The sequence below is a fragment of the Mesocricetus auratus genome, unplaced genomic scaffold, assembly GCF_017639785.1.
Source record: "Mesocricetus auratus isolate SY011 unplaced genomic scaffold, BCM_Maur_2.0 Super-Scaffold_100676, whole genome shotgun sequence".
Lineage (NCBI taxonomy): Eukaryota > Metazoa > Chordata > Mammalia > Rodentia > Cricetidae > Mesocricetus > Mesocricetus auratus.
Genome location: NW_024429266.1, coordinates 107,364,521 through 107,386,064, shown reverse-complemented (window position 1 = coordinate 107,386,064; position 21,544 = coordinate 107,364,521). Strand labels below are relative to the sequence as shown.

Sequence of the window (21,544 nt, the reverse complement as noted above, 5' to 3'; positions counted from 1 at the left end):
GAACCTGAACCCAGTATTAGTTACCTTGTTTACCTTGTTTATGAAGTGAAAGCATGTTGTTATTTTTCCAGGGATAAAAGTCCAGCATTTAATGCAATTGCAAGTGATCCTAACAGCTCCTGGGCGCCAACAGCTCCCTGTGTGGAAGGAGAAAATGACACCATGTCGAATGCCCAGAGGAGCACACTGAAGTGGGAGAAGGAGGAGGCTCTTGGTGAGATGGCGACAGTCGCACCAGTTCTCTACACAAATGTGAACTTCCCTCACTTAAGGGAAGAATTCCCAGGTCAGTCATAGATGTATTGTGGCGCTTAACAGCTCTCTTGAATGTCATGCCTTTGTTTTGAAGAATACACTGGAAAGTCCTTTTTTCATCACATGTTTATCTGATCTGGTTGCTCATGATGCAGATTTCTTAAGTACTTAGGCCTTGTGCTCATTTGTATATTTCCCAAAACTTTCTTTAAATTGTGAGATTGTGGGTTTAATTAATTCTTTGAGAATTTCTCATGTATACATTGTATTTTGATTATCATATTTATCCATTCTTTCACCTCCAACCCTTACCAGATTCATTTCCTTATCCCTCCCAACTTTGTGTCCTTCTTTAAAATAAAACAACTCACAGAGTCCAGTTTGTGGTGCCTATGTGCCCCTGTGTATAGGATCCACCTACTGGAGCAACCTCTGTATCTTAGGGGTCATACCCTTAAGGAAAATTAATTCTTCCCTTAGAAGCCATCAACTGTCAGTAGCGTCCCCCTCCGCTGGGATGCCTACAGAGTTACAGATGGTTGTGGGCTCCATGTGGATACTAGGATTCGTACCTGGGTTGTCTGGAAAGACAACCAGTGATCTTAGCCACTGAGCTCCCCCTCCTCCCATTCCTGTTATGGGACTGTCTTAGACTTGAAATGCAAACCCAAACAAGCTCTTCATTTGTTTTATCTACACCTGATACATAACCCGAAAGGTAATTTTCTGTAGTGTTTGATTGTGCTTTGTTTAGGCTAACCCTGAATCACCAGCTGTGGTTTCAGGTTGCAAATCAAAACATTTTGAATTTTAGATGATTTCTGATTTTCAGGTTATTGATACTCAACCTGTTTTTTGTTAAAATTTGATCTGAACAAGTCAATAAGCAGTTTATTAGTAGCTTTTATTACAACACCCTGCTTCTGAAAATGTGTCTTCTGTTCTTTTGCAGACTGGACCACTCGAGTGAAACAAATTGCCAAGTTGTGGAGAAAAGCCAGCTCTCAGGAAAGAGCACCATATGTGGTATTTACATAACTCCTATATGTTAGACATTTAAGCACAACATTTGAAATTTATTTATATTAGGTAATGACATACTTATCAATACATAGAAAGCTAGCTGTTAGCTTTATTTTAAAGTTATACATTAACTCATTCTCTAAAGAACAGAACCTTTTTTTTTTTTTAAAAAGAACAGACCAGAGTATTTTAAAGGCTGTTAGGATATCTCATCTTAAAATTGTTTTGTCTCTTAACAGTACTGCATTTGAAGATGAGATTAGTTTTTTTTTTGTGCGTGTCTGAGATTTACAAAAGAATCTTTACATCTTAGAAGAAAAATGTTGAGACTTCCTTTATTGGAATTCTGAAATATGACCATAGCTGAAAATGGTTAAGGAATTCACAATTCGGATAGTTAATTATTTTCCTCTGAGCTTCAGCTGCAGCCATTCAAAGCCTTGGTGTGTGGGGGGGGAATACCATTGTCATCAAGAAGATCTTCTCTGTATCAGTTTTCAGTTACAACGATAACTTGGGGTGGGGCTAATGTGGGGCAGGGCTGAGGGATAATTCTATGGTTTGTTTTACTTTAAATTTAGTAATGATAGAATTTTTTATGACTAATTTTCTTTGATGTTGTTTCAGAGTTCCAGTTATTTTAATTTGAGGATCAGTTTGTTATTTTCTTCTTTAAATTGAAGGGGATATGCCAACTCTTTGTTCTAATGATGTGTTTGAATTATAGTAAAGTATATTCTGTTACAGTGGGATTTCTTGCCATAATTCAAGTACATACATAGAGATATCTTTACCTGGTAGCACCATCCATGCTCTGTGGAGATGATGGTGGGTTTCTGTCCAGTTTTTTTGTTTTTTGTTTTTTGTTTTGCACAGACTATTAAGTTTTTGAGGATGATAGTTCAACTATTTAACACAGTTTTATATCTTGAAAACACTGGAGCATATATTTTTTTTTCTTTTTGTTAAAGCAAAAAGCCAGAGATAACAGAGCTGCTTTGCGCATTAATAAAGTTCAGATGTCAAATGATTCTATGAAAAGGCAACAACAGCAAGATAGCATCGATCCCAGTTCCCGCATCGATTCGGACATTTTTAAAGATCCTTTAAAGCAGAGAGAATCGGAGCATGAGCAAGAGTGGAAATTTAGACAGGTATGTGGTTTTTGGATGATTTTGTTTTTAAATTGCATTGTTGCTTTTGGGCTAGAGAGGTATTTATGTCATTTGAAAATATAGTTCTTAATAGAACTTAATATCTCCCATTTTGGTAAGGTGTATATTCAAATATATTTATTGAAATAATGCAGATAATATACTGCTGCAAGCATAAATGGGACATGCTATGATGACAGTCTCTTTTGTTAAGAATTTATCTACTAGAAAATAGTGTTTTAGCTACTGAAATCAGGTGATGAACACTTTGCTGCCTTTCTCTCCATGATAGTTGTTTTCTCTCCCCCCCCCCCCCCAATCCCAACAGCAAATGCGTCAGAAAAGTAAGCAACAAGCTAAAATTGAAGCCACACAGAAGCTGGAGCAGGTGAAAAGTGAGCAGCAGCAGCAGCAGCAGCAGCAGCAGCAGCTTGGTTCTCAGCACCTTCTAGCACCTTCTGGTTCAGATACTCCAAGTAGTGGAGCACAGAGTCCCTTAACACCTCAGCCTGGCAATGGAAATGCGTCTCCTGCACAGACATTCCATAAAGACCTATTCTCCAAACACCTGCCCAGTGTCCCCGCTTCCACACCTTCAGATGATGTGTTTGTCAAGCCACAACCTCCACCCCCTCCTTCCACCCCATCCCGAATACCCATTCAGGAAAGTCTTTCTCAGAATTCTCAGCCACCTTCCCCGCAGATGTTTTCACCTGGATCATCTCATTCCAGACCACCATCTCCAGTGGATCCTTATGCAAAAATGGTTGGTACTCCTAGACCACCTCCAGTGGGCCATAGTTTTCCCAGAAGAAGTTCTGTTACACCAGTAGAAAACTGTGTGCCTCTGTCTTCAGTACCTAGGTCCATTCAGATGAATGAAGCATCAGCCACTAGGCCATCCCCAGCTAGAGATTTGTGTGCTTCCACCATGACAAACAGTGACCCCTATGCAAAGCCTCCAGATACACCTAGGCCCATGATGGCAGATCAGTTTCCCAAACCTTTTAGCCTTCCTAGATCCTCTGTGGTTACAGAACAAACTACAAAAGGTCCTTTAGCAGCTGGAAGCAGTGATCACTTTACTACACCATCTCCTCGAGTGGATGCCTTTCAAAGGCAACGGCTACCTGACCCATATGCGCGACCATTGTTAACACCTGCCCCACTGGATAATGGGCCTTTTAAGACTCCACTGCACCCTCCTGCACCTCAGGATCCATATGGATCTGTGTCACAGGCATCAAGACGACTTTCTGTTGACCCTTATGAAAGGCCTGCCTTGACACCAAGGCCTGTAGACAATTTTTCTCATAGTCAGTCAAATGATCCATATAGCCAGCCTCCCCTAACTCCACACCCAGCAATGAATGAATCTTTTACTCATTCTTCAAGGGCTTTTTCTCAGCCTGCAACTATATCAAGGTCAGCATCTCAGGACCCATATTCACAACCCCCAGGAACCCCACGCCCTGGCATTGATTCTTATTCCCAGACTTCAGGAACTGCTCGATCTAATCCAGATCCATATTCTCAGCCTCCTGGTACTCCCCGGCCTAACACTATTGATCCATATAGTCAACAGCCGCCAACTCCCAGGCCCTCTCCACAGACAGACATGTTTGTCACATCTGCAGTAAATCAGAGACACACTGACCCTTACGCTCATCATCTTGGGACACCAAGACCTGGGATCTCTGTTCCCTATTCTCAGTCACCAGCAACACCGAGGCCAAGGACTTCAGAGGGTTTTTCCAGGTCCTCCACTGCAAGACCAGCCCTCATGCCAAACCAGGATCCTTTTTTGCAAGCAGCACAAAACCGAGTACCAGGTTTACCTGGCACATTGATAAGGCCTCCTGACATGTGCTCCCAGACGCCCAGGCCACCTGGGCCTGGCCTCACAGACACGTTCAGCCGTGCTTCCCCTTCGGCTGCTCGTGACCCCTACGATCAGCCTCCAGGGACTCCCAGGCCTCAGTCTGATTCTTTTGGAGCTAGTCAAGTTGTCCACGATCTTGTTGACCGTCCGGGTCCTGGGTCAGAGGGAAACTTCGGCACGTCTTCAAGCCTTCCTGTAAGCTCCCAAGGACAGCAGTTCTCTAGTGTCGCCCAGCTTCCTGGACCTGTGCCAACTTCAGGAGGAGCTGATACACAGAACACTGTGAACATGTCTCAGGCTGACACAGAGAAAATGAGACAGGTAAACATTAGTGTTTGCAGATGTTTTAAATATAATGTCTGTGGAGCCTTATTAAATCAAATGGTGTTTTTCCTACACAAAATTAAATTTAAATTACTCCTTAGAGTTTATTTATTAAATAAAAGGAAAAATGGAAATGATAAAGTTAACATTGATTAAATTGGATTTAACCTGGATCTAATTTCATTCTTCATGAATTTATTGGAAGATCTTTAAATGTAAAAACTCTTGCTTTTAGGGTGGTTATTTGTTCAAGGAAAAAGACCCAAATTACCAGTTTTTGTTGTCATTTGTTTGGTTTTGGGGTGTGTGTGTGTGTGTATATATTTAGTAGTTAAAAGTAAGGAGTGTTTTATGATGCTTTCAAGCATTTTGAAATTTTTTGTTGTTGTTTTTTGAGACAGGGTTTCTCTGTATTGTTTTGGAGGCTGTCCTGGAACTGGCATCGAACTCACAGAGATCCGCCTGCCTCTGCCTCCCAAGTGCTGGAATTAAAGGCATGCGCCACCAGCGCCTGGCTGCCTGGCTGCATTTTAAGCAATGTAGTCACATAATGAAAGCATTGAGAGTTTTAAAAATGTCTAATTATAGGTCCCTGCAATTTTGTTTCTTTCCACTTAGCGGCAAAAGCTTCGTGAAATCATTCTTCAGCAACAACAGCAGAAGAAGATTGCTAGTCGCCAGGAGAAGGGGCCTCAAGATACACCAGGAGTACCTCACCGGATGCCCCTTCCCCACTGGCAGCCGGAGAGTGTCAACCAGGCTTTCAATCGACCTCCACCGCCCTATCCTGGGAACATTAGATCGCCTGTTATCCCTCCACTAGGACCTAGATATGCAGTTTTTCCCAAAGATCAGCGTGGACCCTATCCTCCTGAGGTTGCTGGTATGGGGATAAGACCCCATGGATTTAGGTAATACTTTTAATTTCCCAGTAGATTTAAGTCAATATTAGAAGGAACTGGGCTACTGTACTATTGTGCAAGAAGTTATTACAGATTTCTACTTCTTTCATCACTGTGAGATACAATCATTATTGTTTTTAACTAAGGAAAGGTCATGGACTTCTTCCCTCTAAGAACTAACTCTTAACACTTGATAGACCCTTTGTCATATGTTGACAGAATACCTGTAATCTTCATGATTTAGTTTATCATGCCAGCCATATCATATCTTCCAAAGTAGCTACTGCATCCTAATGAAGCTTCTTATGGTGTGACAATTGATAACCATACATTTTACTCTTAGTTTAAATTGTAAGATATTTGTAGAGAGTTGTAAACTGGAAAGGTGCCTCTTTGGGTTACATGGTTAAGTTGTAGAGTTGGCCCAAGATGTATGACAAAGATTTGCTAGTCTTTTGAGGAGAGAGCTTTTTAACGTGAAACACAATTTAATCTTGCACCTGTATCTGTTATATTTTTTTTTTTTTTTTTTTTTTTTTTTTGGTTTTTCGAGACAGGGTTTCTCTGTGACTTTGGAGGCTGTCCTAGAACTAGCTCTTGTAGACCAGGCTGGCTTCGAACTCACAGAGATCCGTCTGCCTCTGCCTCCTGAGTGCTTGGATTATAGGCGTGCGTCACCAATGCCCGGCCTGTTATATTCTTTATCTCCCTTTTTATTATACCTTCGTTGTAGTTTGTACCCATTGCTGATTTGTGTGTGTGTGTGTGTGTGTGGGTACACATACATGTGAATGTGGAGGTCAGAGGTTGGTGCTGTGTGTCTTCTATCACTGTTTACCTTATATTTTTGAAATAAGGTCTCTCATTCAACCTGGAACTCACCAGTGTGGCAAGATGAACATCCAGTGAGCATAGGGAGGGATGCTCTTGCCTTCCACCCCACTAGGATTATAGGCATTTTTTGTATGTGCGAAGGGTATACAAAATGTACTTGTCACACTTGCTCAAGCTCTCTCTCTCTCTCTTTCCCTCCCTCCCTCCCTCCCTCCCTCCCTCCCTCCCTCCCTCCCTCCCTCCCTCCCTCCCTCCCTCCCTCCCTCCTTCCCTCCCTCCCTCTCTCAAAATTCTACTTGGGTATACAAGGTGCAAGATACGTTTGGCAGCCAGAGAATCAGTTCTATCCTTCATGTATCCTGAAGTCACACTCAGGTCATTTACATGGCAAGTGTTTTTACACTTTGAGCCATCTCACTATCCCAGCTTTGTCTATTTAAAAAAAAGTTAAGAAGTTTTTCCTATTATGCATTTTGATCATCTTTTCTTCTCCCAGTTCCTCTCAGTCTCTTGCATTTTCACTATCATTGGACTTAGCAAAAGTATTTCTTTCCTTCTTTCTCTTATCTATAGACTAGCTTAAAACTTTCTTTTCTCATTCCAACTGTAAATTGACCATCATTGTTTTTTTTTTGTTGTTTTTTTTTTTTTTTTGCTTTTAGATTTGGATTTCCAGGAGCTAGTCATGGTCCCATGCCAAGCCAAGATCGTTTCCATGTGCCTCCTCAGCAAATACAGGGATCTGGAATTCCCCCACACATAAGAAGATCAATGTCTATGGAAATGCCTAGACCTTCAAATAACCCACCACTAAATAATCCAGTTGGGCTTCCTCAGCATTTTTCACCACAGGGTCTGCCAGTTCAGCAGCATAACATACTAGGCCAAGCATTTATTGAGTTGAGGCATAGAGCTCCTGAAGGAAGGTCAAGGTTGCCATTCGCTGCTTCTCCTGGCAATGTTATAGAGTCACCTTCTCATCCCAGAAATGGAAACTTCATTCCCCGACCTGATTTTCCAGGCCCTAGACACACAGACCCTGTGAGACGACCTCCCCAGTGTGTACCTAGTCAGCTACCTTTGCATCCAAATTTAGAGCAGGTGCCACCATCTCAACAAGAGGAAGGTCATCCTGCCCACCAGTCTTCTATTGTCATGAGGCCTCTAAGTCATCCTTTAGGTGGTGTGTTTTCTGAGGCTCCGTTGTCTGCATCTACTCCAGCTGAAACAACACCTGATTCCTTACAGATAACGAGTCAGTCTTCTGACGCTCTAGAAGAAAAGCTAGACTCTGATGACCCTTCTGTGAAAGAACTAGATGTGAAAGATCTTGAGGGAGTTGAAGTAAAAGATTTGGATGATGAAGATCTAGAAAATTTAAATCTAGACACAGAGGATGGCAAGGGCGATGACCTGGACACATTAGGTAATTTGGAAACGAATGATCCTAACCTGGATGACCTCCTAAGGTCAGGGGAATTTGATATCATTGCATATACAGATCCAGAACTTGACTTAGGGGATAAAAAAAGCATGTTCAATGAGGAATTAGATCTTAACGTTCCAATTGATGATAAGCTAGAAAATCATTGTGTATCACTTGAACCAAAAAAAAGGGATCAAGAAGACAAAACTATGGTTCTCAAAGATAATGATTTGCCACAGAAAATATCCACTGGTACCAGTGAGATAAAGAGAGAAGTCCTATCTCCACACCCTAAAGAAGAAACACATAGTGAAATTAAAAAAAGTGACGACAGTAAAGGTGATGCTGACACTCTGTGCTCACAGACTTCTGCTCATACAGACCCAAGTGACAGGGAAAAGACTTCTTTGCTGCCTACTGATCCAGATAAGCTTGAGAAAAGAAACAGTCGGGAAAATGCTGGCTGTGGTGTCAGTGCCATTCAAGGGTCAACTCCTCTGCCTAATCAGGATGTGATGAACTCTTGTGATATAACTGGATCAACTCCAGTCCTTTCAAGTTTACTTGCTAATGAGAAATGTGATAATTCAGACATTAGGCCTTTGGGGTCTTCCCCACCAGCTCTGCCCATGTCATCATCCACTCATGGGTCAAGTTTGCCTCCTACTTTAATAGCACCTCCTGGCCCTCTGTTGGATAATGCCATGAATTCTAATGTAACAGTAGTCCCTAGGGTAAACCATGTTTTTTCTCAGGGTGTGCCAGTAAATCCAGGATTCATTCAGGGTCAGTCTTCAGTGAACCATAATTTAGGCACAGGGAAACCCACAAATCAAACTATGCCTCTCCCAGATCAGTCCAGCACCAGTGGCATGTCTGGACCACAACAGATAATGATTCCTCCAACGTTAGCCCAACAGAGCAGAGAGAGGCCCCTTCTTCTAGAAGAACAGCCTTTGCTTCTACAAGATCTTTTGGATCAAGAGAGACAGGAGCAGCAACAACAAAGACAAATGCAAGCCATGATTCGTCAGCGGTCTGAGCCATTCTTCCCCAACATTGGTAGGAAATTCCAAACTAAATTCCTGGGGACATTTGGGTATATGTAGCATGCTTCTAAGATTTCACTGTTGAAATTTTATTTGGAGTAGAGCATTGAGAATTTTCCATCTTCTTGGATCTTTAAAATGAAAGCAGGAATTTTAGATTCCTTCCAGCTAAGTCAAAATGATGCAAACATTAAATTGTGACCTCATTCAATTCAGGTTTTTATAGTGTTAATGGAAGCTAGTCCTTCTTTTTAATTTTATCTGCCAATTGTTACTAATGAATCTTCTTTCAGAATCATGAGAAGATAAGTTTGAGAAAATTATGATAGAAATAGAGCTCCTTGTTGTTTGTATACACTTGTTTGGTAATAAATTTTTTGGTTGCTTTTTTTAAGAAAAATGCAAATCCATACAGCCCATATTCTTTAGTGCTCTGCTTTATTAGAATTAAAAATCAACAGGCACATATCTGAGGAATGGTTTCTTCTAAACAATAGTGACACAAAAAAGCATTGTATCAACGCTTTTCTACTTAATGTGAAAAGAGATACTCTTCCAGTATCCTTTCAATACTGTAATTATATAGGTACATTCTAGAGGCATTGGTAATTTTCTTTCTTTTGAAAACTGATAACCAGTTTAATGGAATTCTTTAGCATTGGAAATAACTGTAAATTCTTACTCCTTTTGTTGCATCTCCAAAAAGATCATCCTAATTAGTACTGTTAAAGTTTGAACCAATAAGAATTGCATTCCTGTACTTTACTGTTATGATTACCTATAGACTGAAAGACTTGTTCTACTTACCGAAGGACTAATGTCTTAAAGTAAGCTTCAGTTATGAATACCTGAAATGTAGCTAAATTTAGGATTAGATTGTTACCACTTTTGGATTCCTCCATACCCCATAGAAACATATGATGGTTATTAGACAATAAGGAATAAGAATCTGTAAATTATATAATGGCTGTGATACTTAAGTTTACCATGTCATGTCTTGAGCCATGAACTTGAACTATGAAATAAGTAATGTCAATATACATTTCTTCTTTAGATTTTGATGCAATTACAGATCCTATAATGAAAGCCAAAATGGTAGCTCTTAAAGGCATAAACAAAGTGATGGCACAGAGCAGCCTGGGCATGCCACCGATGGCCATGAGCAGGTAGGTGGACACGCTATGTTTCTTCCTGGGAGTGTGGGTGCGCTGAAAACACTGCTGCTCCTTAGGAAGAGTCCATGAAAACCAAAAAATCTGTCTTCTGAAAGAGAAGGATATTTAAACTCAGCTGGATATGATCATACATAAAGTGTTATGCATATATAAGGAATTCACTTCCACTAGTCCTCCCCCAACCCCCCAGAACGAACAAACAGAATAAAGTAGCACATACACATTGAGAAGAGTGACGTGGTCATTGATGACATCCAAACTGTTTAGTGTGTGTTATTTTTTTTTCAACTTAAAGAAGTATTAAGAAAAAAAAATTTTTTCATTGAGAATCGAATCTCAGTGGTTAAGGGAAATGTAATTCAGCTCGGGAATGAAATATTCCCAAACTGACTTTGAATTAGAGGAAGGAAAACAGCAGCTTATGTGATATTTGGTTACTGGTAGTTGGATAGTTGGATAGTTTTACCATCTAATAGAAAAATGGAAGCTGTACATTCAAAGAATTATGTGGGCCTTTTTTTTAAATTCAGTTTCTTTGCCTGACTATATACCTGCTGGATGGGAATGTCTAGGGATGGTGCCTACATGCCTGTATTTTTGAGTAGCCAAATAAAAGTAGCTCTCTGGTTATATTGCTGTTTCTGAATTTTGTCAGAGCAATAAATGGATCCTTAATTTGTTGTAATAATCTTGTTATAAAATTATCAAAGGTAGCGTAAATGACTGTGTAATTGAATAGAGTCAGTATAGGTTGAAGATATAGGCATATGCTTTAGAGAAAGAACTGTGTAGATATTCTATATATGATTAAAATGCTTTTTGTTTTTAGGTCAAAGTAGGAATAGTGGTTTTTTTCATTACTGAACAAGATTTATTGGTACTGTTCCTCCCTCAAAGTCACTTTTTATGGCATAAGTCTTTGAAATCTTTGAAATTCTTTTCAGATATATAATAAAAATACAAAATTGAAAAAGAAATGAACTGTATTTGAAACATAGTTACTAATATATGATTAGACTTATACATATACCATAGTGTATTGCCAGACTTAGCAATAAGTTTTATAACGATCATAATTTTAAGGTAATGATTGGCAATGACCTATTAGGTATGTGCAGCACTTGATAGGAAAATCATGTTTTTTACTGTGAGCATGCAGTCCTGCTAGTAATTATTACATTTTTAACTTGATAATCAGAGTCAATGAAGTGCTAGATTTTGTTTAGCTTTCAATTTAAAACATGGGACTCAGAATCAGAAATTGCAGTGTTCAACATTATTGTGTCTGTGTCTATTAGACATGAATACTTTTTCAGCCACATGGTATGTGTACTGGTGACTGTTCTGAGTGCTTTGCAGATCAAAGATAGTCCCTTTTGAGAGTAGAATTGTGTGTGTGTTGATGTCAGACAGCAAGTGATCAGAGCTGTGGTAGGGAGAAGGGAGATAGATGGATCAGACTTCTGAGTAAGAAACTACAAATATACTCTGAAGTCTAATACGACTTAAATGCTTCTTTATAGTATTTGGAATATATTTTGAGGTTGTGTTGTATGCATTTCTTAAAGTTCTCAGTGACTCAGTAGGACAGATATGTTTTCAAATAAGCCATAATGCTCATGTGGCATTTATTGGTTAAAATAGAATAATGTTTCACAAGATGGTTTAACAATAGAGGTTAGTCACCAGTTTTATTTTTTAAACTTTGTTTAATCATTAGATATAAATAAATATGAAAATAAGTGAAATTCTTTAGATATTTCTTTTGTTTTAGAATATAAAAGAGCTAACTAGCACCCCCAACCCCTTATCTTTGCTTCCCAGACCTCCATTATCTCACTGTAGCCCAAGCTGGCTTGGAACTCTGATGTACTCAAACTGGCCCTGAAATTGTGGCATTCCTCCTTCCTCAACTTCCTATGCATATTCAGTCTACCTTTCATTTTTAAATAAAGATTGCAATTGGGAAAAATTTCCTTAGTTTGTGCATTGAAGTTAGATTTTTACCATAATTGTATCCTAAAAAATATTTTGGTGAATCCTGTAAGAGCCCCAGCTCTGTATGGAATAGCTTATCTGACTTACTATGCAACCATGCTAGTCCTGAGCTTTCATGCATAGTGATGGAGGGTGCCAGAGTTCAGGGAAGAGCTCTGCTGACCACCCTGAAGATGATGTAGTAAGTCTCAGATGGGAAGGATTGCCACTACTCTTCTCTGCCCTGGAAGAGAGCATTGTTAGGCACTTATGTAACTGGTTATAAGCTCATCATTTGATACTATGTGCCTCTTTTACAGATTCCCTTTCATGGGCCCATCAGTGGCTGGAACACAAAACAGTGAAGGCCAGAGCCTGGTGCCTCAAGCTGTAGCTCAGGTAATGCTGCTCGAATCACTCATTTATGGAGGACACGTGGACCTATGTCCTACCAAACCCAAATCATAGTGGAGCTCCTCCTAGAAAGGAATAGGAGCTGATCTTCTGGCAACACAGCGAAATAAGATATGTCGTTGCTGTGTAAACAAAAGACAGAGTTTAAACACTGGAATTTCTGCAAAGGATTTGCACACATTAAGGATAGAAAGTCACTTGGAAGGAGACTAAGTGCTTGGGCTTCTGGCTTTATATTCAGTTATTAATCCTGAAAGACATTTCATATCCTGTTCATTGGAATTAATCCATACATTTAAAAACTATAAAACTGTTGGAAACAAGGAAAAAAATGTCTGTAATCATTCTGTTAGGTATAATTATTCCTTGAGATGTCTTTGTTTCTTTTTGAATATTGAGCATTTGTAATCAGCTCTTAAGTATAAATATTTATGCAATATTCATGGTATCAAGTCCGGGAACAATAGCTCTTTTCATGTGTTATTTTCTGTGTTGACTTTTAAAACATGTATCTGCTTTATGTGGCTGTTTTTTTTTTTGTTGTTGTTGTTTTTTTGCTGGTGGTGGGGATCCTTGCTCTGTGTGTTATCATACTGTCAGTTATAATTTTTATTTATTATGCACATAATTTTTGTTTTTTCCTTACTACAAAACACCCTTTGATATACTGTAAAGGCATAAGCATAGTTGAGTTTATCACATTCTACTATGAAATCAGTGTGTATTTCCAGCAAGTTTGTGAGCCTCTCTTTATTGCTGTTTCAAATGTTATACCAGCTATCCTCTAGTACTGTAAGATTGAACATGCCATATTCTGGCTGTTGAACACAGCTCATGTCTAACAGAACTTGTATCAACTGGGTAAATGCTTTCTTCAAGGTTCTATTTATTAGGTCCTTGACAGGAAATTGTGAAATTATCTGCTATTTAATCACTGTGAAAGAAGCAAGGCATTAGTTAGAACACAAGATTAACATTATAATGAGTAAATTTTCTTCTATATGTGTACTACATAAATTCTTGCTATAATTAGCCTTTTGCTATACAATACTGTTTAGTCTAGAACTTGTACATGTTTATTAACAAAAGAAATCAGGTAGGCATCATCAAAACAGCAAATTTCATGTGAATTTTTAGCTTAACTATGACAATATTTGGTTTACCCTCGTATTATATTCCAGATGGATAATTCATTATTTGCTTATCAACTAAATATGAAAAATATACTTCAGAGATAGAAATAAATGTTCAGATTTTAAACTGTTTCCCAACTAATTTATTCTAGTTTTTATAAGGAAAAAAAAACTTTAAAGATGTTTTAGAAAATTGAAAATTTTCTATTTTTTTTTCATTTTTTTTTCCTGCATTTTGAAGTTTTTTCCCCCTTAAACTGAAGTATGGAATTAAACATATTTGTAAATTTTACTTATTTTAGGATGGCAGTATAACACATCAGATTTCTAGGCCTAATCCTCCAAATTTTGGTCCAGGCTTTGTCAGTAAGTATAAATCTAATAAGTTACCTGTTTTCTGGGGATTGCTTGTCTGACTATATTTGTGTTGTTGGAAGCCTCGGAGTCAGTGTAGGAGTGTTACTGTAAGTCTGAGTGTTAGTGCAGGAGTGTTACTGTAAGTCTGAGTGCCCTCATCTTTTGTCACGTTCACTGTCCTCTAGGCATCTTTACATCAAGGCATGTCTTTCCATTGCTTTTTTTTTTCTGCTGTGCATGAAGAATTAGTTAGAAATAAATATTTTAATGCAGGAAAATCATCTCCCCTATTTTCTTCAACATTGTTGCTCTTTTAAAAATAGATTTGGCACTTTCCAATCTATAGCATTAAACCACGTTTGCTGTCATGACAGTCTGCTTATGACATGGACACTAGTTGGGGAAAACAAAGGGAATATGTTTAAAAACAGCTGGGTTGTAGCATGGTGTGAAGGTCAAGTGTGCAAGATGCCACTGAACCCTTTTAGCTGTCCTTAGGGGTCCCAAGGTGGTTCAGGATAGCATTTAACGTTCCCTCAAACTGAACCTTTCTGAAATCTTCAGACTGTTTAGCTAACTTTTTTCACCATTATCTTTCATTTTGCTCACCTCTGCTCTCCTGGTTCCAGAAACCAGAAAGGCTTTCCTTGCGGTAGGTCTCATTCTACCAGAAGCAGAACTTCTGAAACCTTGTGAAAAAGCCTGTTCTTGACAAATGCCCTTCAAATTTAGTGCACTAGATTGCACATTCATACATATACTAGAACTTTTGGGTTTAGGAACAAACCCAAAGTCTGACCTTTTGAAATTCCCCCACATTAATTATGATCATAATTTGAATATATATTTGTATTAAAAACAAGTAAAGTACTATAACCAACTGGCTTTTTCTGGCTGTATTGTGCCCATTGGATTTGGTTGGATCTTAATGTATGATAATCTGTTATCAATTGATGTTATTTTCAGCTAATGACTTTTAGGGTTGTAATTTTCTTTGTCTTGTAGTCAGTCAAAAAAGTATACTCAGATTTTTCACTACATGAACTGACCTTTTTTGGAGACTTGACATCATTGGAATAGAGTGCTCTAAGAGAACAAGGAGTTCTCTTAGTATGAGACCAAGATGTGATGGGGAGAGGCATTAGCAGTCTCAAGAATTGAAGAAGAGCTTGCTTGGTTAGCTATCACCTCCCCTGGTAGATATAGAAATTACAAAATGAATGGGTTATCAATGTTCTCAATTTCCTTATTTTGTTTATAAGATGTAGACTTCAATTGCTTCTTTCTAAAGTTTTCTGGGTTTCTTCTCCTCCCCTCAACTACTAAGATGTAGGGAAAAACATTGAAAACTGAGAGAAATCAGCATGGGAAATGACTACCTAATCCGTGCTCTGGATGTCAGTGGAATATATCTTCCTTGCCTCTTTGATCTGTAAAATTGAAATAATAAATTGCACATACAACTTAATATACGGTTTGGTTTATAGATTAGATAAGTTGGTGGTTCTTTTGGAAGACTGGAGTTGCAGAACTTACAAGTGTCAACTAGTATTCTCTGGCTTTCTTGAATAAATGCTTTTCCTAAAAGCTGATACTTTATAGTTATAGGACTTTGATATTGAGAATTTTCTTTCAAATATTCACAAAGAAACTGTCTTACAAATGAACTTGTTTAACTTTTAATAATTTTGGACTCTAGAGAATTAACACACTTGTAATTTTGATTTTTCCCTCAGATGACTCTCAACGTAAGCAGTATGAAGAATGGCTGCAGGAGACTCAGCAGCTTCTTCAGATGCAACAGAAGTATCTTGAAGAACAAATTGGTGCACACAGGAAATCTAAGAAAGCCCTTTCAGCCAAGCAGCGCACAGCCAAGAAGGCAGGGCGAGAGTTCCCAGAAGAGGATGCAGAGCAGCTCAAGCATGTTACTGAGCAGCAGAGTATGGTTCAGAAACAGCTCGAGCAGGTAATGGACAGGGTTGTAAGTGGACGTCTTCCGTAGTTGAAGAGTTGCTTTAGTGTGGCATTCATCCAAAGGCTCAGGGTTTTGGTTTATGCTGTTAAATGGTATGCAAATTACACTACTCTAAGACAACTGAGGAAGTAACTGCCTTGTCCTGTCTGAGTGATTCTTGCTGCCATTTACTAACTTACTAGTTGCCACTGAAGAGAGTGACCTTACAACTCTGCATTAGAACTTTCATACCCTTTCAATGATCCTGGGTTTTGTCAATCTTTTTAATCTAAGAGAGGGATAGCATATGTGCTAATAATGCTTTTAAAGCATTTAAGAAATGGAATATTAGTCCTGTATGATGGCACATGCCTTTAATCCCAGCTTTGGGAGACAGAGGCAGGCAGATCTCTGGTTTCATGGCCAGCTGGTCTACAAAGCAAGTTTCAGGATGCCATTGCTACATAGAGAAACCCTGTCTCAGAAAAAAGAAAAAAGGAATGAACCTTATTAGATGGTAACAATCTCGTTATTCTAACCTTGGATATTAATGTAGCTTCTGTGGCATTGTACTTTGTTGTTTTCGTTTTTTATCTCACTATTAGATGTGTTGTAATTTAAATGGCATGTGAATTTAATGTTTAGTTTAGAAAACTAGTTTTGATTTTTTTGTGGATACTTAATGTGTAAAGGACTTCATAAGTAAAAAAAAATTTAATATTTTTGTTTGCACATGATCAAAAGTACTACAGCATATATGTGGCCACAGAGTTTAGGAGTTGGCTGTCTACCTCTGCCATGTGGGTCCCATGGATCTAAGTCAGATCATAGGCCACCAAAATTATTCACCAGTGTTTAAGTAAGGTACCTGCCTTGTATGTGTTTGAGTACTGATTACTTGTATTGTTTCAGATTCGTAAACAACAGAAAGAGCATGCTGAATTGATTGAAGATTATCGGATCAAACAGCAGCAGCAGCAGCAGCAGCAGCAGTGTGCCCTGGCCCCTCCCATCCTCATGCCAGGTGCTCAGCCCCAGCCACCTCTTGTTCCAGGTGCCGCTCCACCCACCCTGAGCCAACCCAGCTTCCCCATGGTGCCACAGCAGCTTCAGCATCAGCAGCACACAGCAGTTATCTCTGGCCATACCAGCCCTGCTAGGATGCCCAGTTTACCTGGATGGCAACCTAATAGTGCTCCTGCTCACCTCCCCCTTAACCCTCCTAGAATTCAGCCTCCAGTTTCCCAGCTATCTCTAAAAACTTGTACACCAGCCCCAGGAGCAGTGTCGAGTGCAAATCCACAGAGTGGACCACCACCTCGAGTAGAATTTGATGACAACAACCCTTTCAGTGAAAGTTTTCAAGAGCGGGAGCGGAAGGAACGCTTACGAGAGCAGCAGGAAAGGCAGCGAGTCCAGCTTCTGCAAGAAGTGGACAGACAGAGAGCTCTGCAGCAGAGGATGGAAATGGAGCAGCATGGTCTGATGGGTGCTGAGCTGGTCAACAGGACACCTGTGTCTCAGATGCCCTTCTACGGTTCTGACAGACCTTGTGACTTTTTGCAACCCTCAAGACCCCTTCAGCAGTCTCCACAACATCAGCAGCAAATGGGGCCAGTTTTACAACAGCAGAATGTTCAAGCATCTGTTAATTCACCCCCAAACCAAACTTTCATACAAACCAATGAGCGGCGGCAAGCAGGGCCTCCTTCCTCCTTTGTTCCAGATTCGCCATCTGCTCCTGGTGGGAGCCCAAACTTTCACTCTGTTAAGCAAGGACCCGGGAGTCTTTCTGGATCCAACTTTCAGCATTCCCCATTGAGGCCTCCATTCCCACCAGTTTTATCAGGAACACCTCCAGTAGCTACTAGCAATCTCTCATGTGGCCAAGATGCTGCTGCAACCCAGGGCCAAAATTATTCAGGATCAAGCCAGTCTCTCATTCAGTTGTATTCTGACATAATCCCAGAAGAAAAGGGGAAGAAGAAAAGAACAAGAAAAAAGAAAAAAGATGATGACGCAGAATCCACCAAAGCACCGTCAACCCCCCACTCAGACTCAACTGCTCCACTCACCCCAGGCATCCCCGAAACTACCTCCACCCCTGCAGTGAGCATACCCAGTGAGCTTCCCCAGCAAAGAGAACAAGAGGCAGTGGAGCCATTTCGCCCACCCACTCCTAGTATGGCAACAGGCCAGCCCTGTATAGATTCAGAAAACACACTTCCCAGCAGTGAATTCGTAAAAGGAACTCCAAATCAACAGGTACATGTCAATTCAGAGGTGGACAAGCCTTCCATGGAACAACCTCCCAGCAAAGCTGAAGAGATAAAGCTGGAAAAGGCTGAGACCGAGCCATGCCCACATCAGGAGGAGGTCCTCGTAGAAGAGAAAACTGGTTGTAAGATCGAAGACAGCATGGCTGGTCCTGTCTCCCATTCTTCTGGAGCCCCTGTTACCAAAGGAGATACAGGAAATGAACTACTGAAACACTTGTTAAAAAATAAAAAGGCCTCTTCCCTTGTAACCCAGAAACCTGAGGGCACTTTCACTTCAGATGACAGCTCTGCAAAGGACAGCAAACTGGCTGAAAAGCAGAACCCACCAGAAGGATTGGTAAGTGTCACTTGTGAAAACTATAACTCGCCTTTGTTTTTTAATCAATTTTAGCAGATTAGTATCAACAAGCTACTAATTTTCAAACTATTTTACAGCGTTTCTATTTGTATTTCTGTGGAACCCTGGTTTTACTTATATTTACAAAATATATGAGTAACTTATTTGATTGTTTTATAAAGCAAACATTGTATGCATTATATGTGCCTTTCAACTGGTTATCATAACCAAGTTGGATGAACTATAGCAAAGGAATTATGTGTGAACCTTTATAAGTGCATAATTTCCATTAGCCTCTTTAAAATTTAGAAGACAGCTCCTGTACATGTCTTACTTTCCTTGAGTACTCTCAGGAATCACCCTTATTGGGAACCTATTGGTGTCATAAAAATAACATGGTTTTAGATGTGGATACTATTTTCATCTTCATAGTTTTCTATGTATCAATATTCTACCCATTTTAAGTGTTAACATTGGATTTGCTTTTCATTTCTATGATAGGTAATTTTAGATACACGCTTTGGCTAAAGAGTGACCCCATTTTAGTGAACTTTCATTAAGATGTTTCACAAACAGGCGTTTTTTTTCCCGTCTTTGGAATAGGTCTGCTTGTTGTTTTGCTCCTTGTCTTTCATAAGTAGTGGTGGTTTTAGTGCATTCACAGAGCTTTCCTGGGGTGCTACTCAGTTCGGTTTTTATAATTTTTACATTTTAATTGAAGTGCAGTTGTGTTTCTTCTTGTCCAAATTTGCAATTTTAAGAATAATGAAGCTTGTCTTCTTACAAGTACTGGCTGTATTGGCTGGCTGTAACTGTTCTCTGTTGTCTCCTGTCATTCGGTAGACTGAGCGTTGCCCTAGCAGTTGCTGCTTTTGTCTAATTTGTGGTTGTGGTCTCTTCCTTCTTTTAATTTATTCTTTGAAGAGTTTCATGCATGCATACAGTGCATCTTGTGGTTGTGCTTTTCTAGTCATTTGTTTCTAGTAAATATGCTACCCAGACCCAATCCCTGGCTGCTGTCTACAAGGCATTTTGCCTCTGAGAATACTGAATGCCCTCATCCCCAGCACCTTGGTCATATGCCCACTGTGCTCTCTGTTCCCTATGTGCTGCACCCCGTTCTTTCCCCCTATCTTTTCCTAATTTTCTTTTGTGAAAGTTGGTTCTGAAACCTTGTAGATAGCTTCCTGAACTTGACCAATCACAGATTGTCTAGATGCCTATGCGCTCACATCACATTTGCTGTGAACATTACTCGCACAGACTTTACCTTCAGCATGTTCATACTAAAATCTGTGCCATACAAGAATGTTTAATAACACAGGGAAGCAGGTTCATGTTGAGTATAAAAAGCAGGAACTAATAAATTAGAATGAGCACGAGGTGTTGTAAGCCCTTAAGATGAAAACAAACAAAACCGTGTGAAGCTATACATGGTGGTACCCACCTATAATCTCGGCACTCAAGAAGCTAAGGCAGGAGGATTGCTACAAGTTTGAGGCCAGCCTGAGCTACAAATACATCAAAATAAGAAAAGAATAAAATACAAGTCTTTTCGTGATCTTCTATACTTGTACTTTAAAATATAGTTATACCTGCTTTTTAGCATAATTGTGAAAATCACTGATAATGTCTGTAAAGCATTTAATGGCTGAGGTATGTACACTTAACAAACTTGCCTGGTCAGTCTCTCATAATCCAGTTACAGAATTCATAGGCCTTTGTACTGAACATCATTCCTTAAAGACCAATAACATGCAAGTTACCTGGAGTGGTTTTGTAAAACCAAATTCCTTGTACTGCTATAGTCCTAAATCAGAATGCATCAGTCAGCAAAGATTTTCCTGGTGAAAAATTTTACTAATGCTGGGGAAATGCTGCAAGCCTGCTTACATAATCATGGTGGCCCTATTAAGGTAGAGGTTGCTGGTTCCTTTGTTGTGGGGTTGGACCAGAGAGTCTGCATTTCTAATCAGTCCCAGGGGCTGCTCTGTTTCTCTGATACTGCTTTTGGAGAAAACAGGGACCTACCCAGGCACAGGCAATGTTAGTCTGCTTCAGCCTTACTTGTATGAGCTATATTTTTCAATGGTCGGGAGAATTTTATGAAATTTAAATTTGTCCATGAATTTTAAAAGTTTTATTGGACCATCGCCAAATCATTTATAAAAAGCATATGGCTGCTTTTACAGTACTAGACCAGAGCCAGCAGTTCAGATAGACTGTATATCTCATATGCTAAATCATTACCCTATTTTCCTTGGTCTATAATTTTGCCACCCATGTGATATTACTTAGAAAATTATTAGAAGCTATAATTTTCAAAGCCTTCAAAAATTATATGCAAAATTGATTGTATTAAGTTTTACAACTATACTTATATGCAACAAACCATTAATATTAATTTTAGAAATAGGAAAGCATGAAAAATATTTCTGTATTTTGATATTGGTGCTTACAGACTTAGCTAAAACCTTTTCAAAGGCCTGTAACCATGAAGGGAAAGGAAGCTAGACATAGTGATGGCTTAGTGGTTAAGAGAATGCAAGATTTCTTCCGGAGGACCTGAGTTTCATTTCTCTCGTACATGGTGGCGTGCAACAATTGTAACTCCACCTTCAGATGGCCAGTGCTCTCCTCTGAACTCAGCAGGCACCAGGCATGCATATGGTGTATATATACTGCTGTATACAGATAAAACATCCATACACCTCCATGAACAAAATAAATAAATGTTTTTTAAAGCAAAGATTAATTTGCTATTATCTATGTTCTTTTGACTAAGTATATAGCCATTATGTTTTCATTCAAATGTAGAATTTGACACTAGTTTTGAGGGGCTAGTATGACATCTTATTGCTTTCTAGCAGCTGCTCTCTCACCTCAGATGCATGGGCCTTAAAATATTCTGGAACCTGTAAATTAGCCCTAGATCTTAGATTACAACAGTTCCTAGTTCCTCTGGGGGATCAAAAATAAACCGTCAAGGCCACTGTACAGAAGCTGCCCAGGCATATGGCTTGCTTGGTGCCTCCTTGGCTCCAGCGTAGATAGTGAGGAGTCATA

General features: G+C 39.4%; 1 protein-coding gene across 13 annotated transcripts in view; it reads left to right on the top strand.

Moving 5' to 3' along the window:
• Kmt2c (lysine methyltransferase 2C) overlaps positions 1–21,544 on the top strand; it is a 191,967-nt gene that overhangs the window by 148,270 nt on the left and 22,153 nt on the right. For all 13 annotated transcript variants that reach the window (XM_040739277.1, XM_040739283.1, XM_040739278.1 and 10 more), the window contains 11 exons: positions 72–286; positions 1,208–1,281; positions 2,250–2,432; positions 2,761–4,635; positions 5,257–5,549; positions 7,037–8,862; positions 9,904–10,015; positions 12,322–12,400; positions 13,851–13,914; positions 15,642–15,874; positions 16,775–18,478. In XM_040739277.1, the coding sequence (XP_040595211.1) occupies positions 72–286; positions 1,208–1,281; positions 2,250–2,432; positions 2,761–4,635; positions 5,257–5,549; positions 7,037–8,862; positions 9,904–10,015; positions 12,322–12,400; positions 13,851–13,914; positions 15,642–15,874; positions 16,775–18,478 (6,658 nt within the window). The remainder of the gene's footprint in view (positions 1–71; positions 287–1,207; positions 1,282–2,249; positions 2,433–2,760; positions 4,636–5,256; positions 5,550–7,036; positions 8,863–9,903; positions 10,016–12,321; positions 12,401–13,850; positions 13,915–15,641; positions 15,875–16,774; positions 18,479–21,544) is intronic.